The sequence below is a fragment of the Montipora capricornis genome, chromosome 1 (assembly GCF_036669925.1).
Source record: "Montipora capricornis isolate CH-2021 chromosome 1, ASM3666992v2, whole genome shotgun sequence".
Classification (NCBI taxonomy): domain Eukaryota; kingdom Metazoa; phylum Cnidaria; class Anthozoa; order Scleractinia; family Acroporidae; genus Montipora; species Montipora capricornis.
In genome coordinates this window covers 2,178,628-2,184,155 of record NC_090883.1, presented here as the reverse complement: position 1 = coordinate 2,184,155, position 5,528 = coordinate 2,178,628, and the positions used below count along the sequence as shown (strand labels likewise).

The window sequence follows — 5,528 nt, the reverse complement described above, 5'->3', positions numbered from 1 at the left end:
GCAAGTCAGTTTCGATTCAACGTATTGAAGCATGGTGGGGTATACTTAGGAGGGGCTGCGCAGACTGATGGATTCGCTTTTTAAAAGATATTGTGGACTGCGGTCTTTACTCACCAAATAAAGATAACGCCTGCTTGAGAACTCGCTGCAATGCTCAAGAAAGTTTTTTTTGTACAAAAAATTTTCATCGATCGATTCTGTCTTGGGTTCCAGTCCTTCCCCGGCAGGTAACGCAATATCGTGGCAAACTAAATTTTCCAAGAGCTTCGCAACATCACAACGATTTTACTCCGCCAATGGATTAAGTAAATTAAAGTTACATTTTTAGCATTAAGGTAAATTAGATTTTTAAGTATAGTCTGTTATTCTACAATTTTTATTACTAATCGTAGTTGTAAAACACGGCTCCACGGAAGAGCACATCTTTATGAAATGGACTCAGAAATGAAATAAAGCTTTGATTTTTTTTTAATTTTTTGTATCCGGTGGGCTATGTCGATGTCATACGGTTTGACACCTACTCCAATTGCATTGATTTTGGGCAAAGCTGCGAAGTCTGGAAGGTATTTTCGAGTGGTCCCAGCTGAGGGACGCCAACAAGTTTGAGGTTACAATTGTAGGAGTAACTATACTCTTGGATCGCCATCGAGACTTTTGATACTTAGGCCCATAACTGCTTCAGTGATTTTCCGCCAAGAGTAGATATTTTGTTCGGGGCCCGGTCTCTAAACTTAATAAGATCATCATTTTCTAAGGACTTCGTTGTGTCAGGATTCGATGCGCTTTCAATATCATGGCCGCCAGCATACCCTTCAGGGTCTTGAACTTTCTTGAATTCGGCAAAAATTTCTCTCAATTTTTCCTTAGCTTGTCAATTTCTGCTTTTAGTGACTGCACAGTATCCTTAACCATTTTAAACTTGAAAAACTTTGTAGCTATACAACATGATCATACTTAGTCTATCCTGGAGCTCTTGAAATTGCATTCGCACGCTACACAAGCGTGCAAGAATTGAGTTTCAAGTTTGAGGTCAGATTTGAGTTATCAAAGTATCCTCCATCAAGGAGGACTGTCGATCTTCCTTCGGTCCCTGGTTCCGATTGTGATTGCCATTCTCTGATGGTGGAGTTCCGCGTCTTGTTAAAGTGGCTTGAGAAAAGCTTGTTAATAAACTATTGTGTTAACGGGCCCTTTTGTCGCATATGGATACAACTATCTTCTTAAAGGCGCTCCGAATTCCAGTATTAAAGTACCCGTAAATGATCGGATTTAAAGCACTGTTTAAGTTTGGTAGAATAATGAAGGTCAGGTAATAGAGAACCTCCGGAATGTGTCTCACCATAATAGACATATCATACTGTTGAATAGTGAACACGATAAAAAATGGGGCCCAACACAAAGTGAAAATCAACAGGACAATGGCGATTGACTTAGTGACTTTGAATTCCTGCTGCACGCTCTTTCGCGTATGCCTGTCTTCCTTGCTGCTGAAGTTGGCACTCATGTGTTGCCTTTTTTTAAACTGAATCCAGATGGTGCGCAAAATGATGCTGTAACAAGTCACGAGCACAATAAGTGGGAACAGAAAACCTGCTATGATCACTACCATGTAGAATTTTTTGTTGATATTATAACATATGCCGTAAGCGGTCAATTGAACACCTGGCTCTCCAGGCCAAGCAATTATGGAAAGCGTAGACAGTGTGGCCGCGTACAGCCATACGCCGCCAATGGCCAAAAACGAGCGCCGGTTTGTCATCTTTCTACGATAAACAAAAGGTTTGGTAATTTTCAAGTGTCTGTCAACTGAGATCACCGCCAGATTGGCGATGGATGCCGCCGCACAAGCCATGTCCATCCAAATCCATGCCTTGCAGATCCAAACATGTTGTATGATCGTTACGATGGAGAGGATACGGAAGGGTAGGGTAGCAGATGCGAATAGAAAGTCACTTACTGCAAGAGACGCAATAAACCAGTTTGTAGGGTTGTGGAGACGCCGGTCGAAGTATATGGCGATACAAATTAAGCTGTTTCCAACTATGGTCACAATCATTACAATAATGAAAAAGACTAAAAAAAATGTTCTCCAATCCCACCAAGAGTCGTCAGATTCATATTCAGGAATGTCTATTGCATTTGTCCTGTTATTCATGGTTGATCTCGGTGTGGATCAATTGTGGCTGCTTGGTAAATGTAGACTGGCTTAACGTACCCTTGTGACGTTTTCCTGTCGTCACAAAATCTGTCTGTCTTGACGCTTTTCTCAGCCTTCAGTTGTACTCGACTTTCAGAGGTAATTTGACAAACAGTTTGCGTAGAAGGCCGCCCGTAAAGTAGAATTATGAAAAGTCTTTCCCTTGCCCTAAGACAAGTGATATGCCAGTAGGTATGACTAGTAATGAATGGCAAAAAAGATTTTAGTTGTCTCCGTCAACTTGAACGATTTGCTTCCACTTTCAGGTCTTGCTACTCCAGATTTCGGTTCTGATATATATTATGCTCTTCTGCCGCCGAATCACCTAAAAGGAAAATTGGAAACATTCGTTCATTTACAATATGATACAGTATAATGAACAATTATATAGTTGATATCAAAAGATAAATATCCAGGGAGGGGCGTATAGCGCCAAGTTTTTCGGTTGCAGTGCGAAACGCATGTGTCTTGTAGCAAAAGACTAAAAAAAGAAAGAAATCGTAATGGAACAGTTGTCTCTACGACAAATTGAAAAAGTCAGAGAAGCAATGATTGAGAGCTAGAAAGTGAACGGTGCAGAAAGAATTATTTCAATGGAGACATCATCCGGAAGCCATCTTGTTAATCCGAATATTTGTCAATTGAGTGGGAGAAGCTGACGACTGACAGGTCTTTAAACGTAACGCGGATATGACGTGTGTGAGGAGACATTCTCAGAATTCCTTCACGGTTGGAAGATTCGTGAAAGCAGAACGTGCAACAAATTCGAACAAAATGTAATTTACAAGGACGGAATACCAAAACGAAAATCCAAGTAAATCACTTATCACGGTGCGTAGTTTTAAAACGAACACGGCGAGAAGTGAAGGAAGTAACATGAACAGATTTATTGAAGCACTGATCAATGTTCCTAGCACAAAGGTCACAACTGGATACCACGAGATAGAGGAAATCGACGGGATCGATTGGCAAGTCAAAGGTTGATACGGAGCCCAGGGGCCCCACTCACATATTTTAATGACGGGGGGGTCCGACAGAGGTTCATATTTTATACCCAAACTAGACCCTCCGTGAGGGTACACTGGGTTGCCTGTGGTACGTGCAGCCCCGGAGGACGGGGGGGAGGGGGAGGGGGGGACTCCCATATGGAACACACGGGGATGCTAGTCGGAAATTTTAAATTTAACCTCTGAAGGAGACCATCTGGGCGTGGCTCAAGCTTTTTGTGACTCCTAAAGGAGACCAATCTGGGCGTGACTTAAGCAAATTTTGACCTTGGCGGCTTAAAATATTGGCGCTTTGCCCTAAACACCCTAAGCGAGACCAAAATCCAAAATTTACACCCCTAAGCGAGACGACGAGCATCCCCGTCTGTTTCATATGAGTGTACCCCCCCCCCCCCCCGGGCGTGCAGCGTTCCAGGCAAATTGTGACTGGCCCACGGGCCGATTACGGGCTTGCAAAAACAAAGCAAAAGGTAATTAAAAAACCATATAATAAACTACTTACTAACCGAGCTAGCTCGAGCCGTACTGGGGAATATTGGCCCTGGGTCGTTTTTGCACGGACCTCGCTGCGCTCGGTCTGTACTGCCACGACCTCGGGCCAATATTTCCCTGGCAGTACAGCCCTCGCGCTCGGTTAGTAAGAAGTTATTAAGGGGTCACCCAGAAGTCATACCAGCAGAGGCCCTTTGGCTCACAGGTCCTCACACGTTCAAAAACCTGGCTACTGGCCTAACTCTTCTTCCTACTTTCCCAACCGCGAGAAAACCGCGGTAAATCAGCCATCGCCAAAAAATGTTTTTTTTTTCTCAAAAGATATTTAAGTTAGGGGGAAAAAATACATCATTTTAAAGCTAAGAAAATAAGCTTTCCAACAGCATATAACTTATTTACAGAAAACTGAAACATTTTATAAAAGCGAAAGTTGAACGAAAAAATTTAAGAAAAATAACAGTAAAATATGTTTTCTAGGCAAAATTTGGTCATTTTTAGCGTTGATTACGAATTTTTGGATGCAAAACTACTATTTTCTGCAATTTATCTGCCTTCTTGGACATAAATTCGACCGAAAACTGATAAGGCACGAATATTTTTAGATTTTTAGGAATAATAGATAACGTGGTTCAATGCGTAATGTGATAATGGGATAAAAGTGTCAAATTTGCGACCCATTGCTAACGGCAACGGAAGCGATCGCATTACGAATAATTAACCTCTGTTGCCAAAAACCACTCAAATAACCGGTCAGTGTAAAACGCAGACTGCAGACTGCAGACCAGGGATAAAATGCAGACTGAGGGTAAAATGCAGACTGCAGACTGTGGGTTAATAAAATAATAATGAAAAAAGAGTTATAAGAGTGTTAGTAGCCGTTTGTACTTTCACACTGAAACCCCAACACAGCTCCCATCACTTTGGTTGCCCCACCGCATGTTTTATCGAACTCTGTAAGAATTGAAGCTGTTTGAATCCTTGTCGTTGTTTGAAAAAGGACAGTTTCGTTAAGTGAGTTGCTTTTAGGCAAACAAGTCACCACCCCGTAATTCATATGCCCAAGATACCGGGTTTTTGTAAGTTTCTTTTTCTGTCAAGTGTGATAAAGTTTGACAATGAAATGAGCGAAGTCAAAACAAAGATCACATTCGCCCAACTCTTGTTTATGCAAAGTCAAAATTTACTCTCCAAGACGCGTACGACGTTATTTATCACCAGGTAATTCCATCATTTTGGAAATAGCAGCTACTTTATTATTCATCTGCGTCACAAGTTTTCACTGATTTGGGGCTCATTTTGTTGAAACTCAAGCACGCTTCCAACAGGCCTGTGAACCCTTCCTGCTTACAGAGCAATACTAAAAAACTTCTCCCATATCACATTTGAACCTTAAGCTCGAAAATTCAATACACAACATGATATTATAATTCACAAAGGCAGAAAATACCACAGAATCCTTTTCCAGCGAAAATTGTATTGAAACAAACAACATATTTGCTCTTAGAGGCGAAAACCTCTTCCTATTTGATTGCGTGCGTGAAGACAAGAAACTCAATTGTGTCAAATTACCATGTACTTCAGGTAAATACTGTTCACTTTGATTTCGTCTCCACGGGCGATAGATTGTTGTCGAAGTCCAGTACTCGTCGTTTTTGAGATTCATGCCTAGTTTATCCAACTGACTTTCCATTATTGAGCTCCATAAGGGTATATTTTGTTTAAGGATCCACTAAAACGCCATTCGCGTTGCATGACTTTCGACGCCATTGCAGGCTAAGTTAATGATTCTACTGTGTCCACAAGAGAAATCTACGCAGTTCCACTACCCTCTC

The 5,528-nt window shown here is 41.5% G+C and overlaps 1 protein-coding gene across 3 annotated transcripts in view; it reads right to left on the bottom strand.

Annotated features, from left to right (window-relative positions):
* Nucleotides 1-355: 355 nt before the first annotated feature.
* Nucleotides 356-5,528, bottom strand: part of LOC138059992 (D(1C) dopamine receptor-like) — a 15,120-nt gene continuing 9,947 nt past the window's right edge. For 2 of the 3 annotated variants that reach the window (XM_068860978.1, XM_068906005.1), the window contains exon 2: nt 356-2,522. In XM_068860978.1, the coding sequence (XP_068717079.1) occupies nt 1,181-2,155 (975 nt within the window). In that variant the 5' untranslated portion in view covers nt 2,156-2,522 and the 3' untranslated portion in view covers nt 356-1,180. Of the gene's footprint in view, nt 2,523-5,265 lie in introns of all 3 variants that reach the window. The other variant, XM_068860520.1, reaches the window with a different exon arrangement.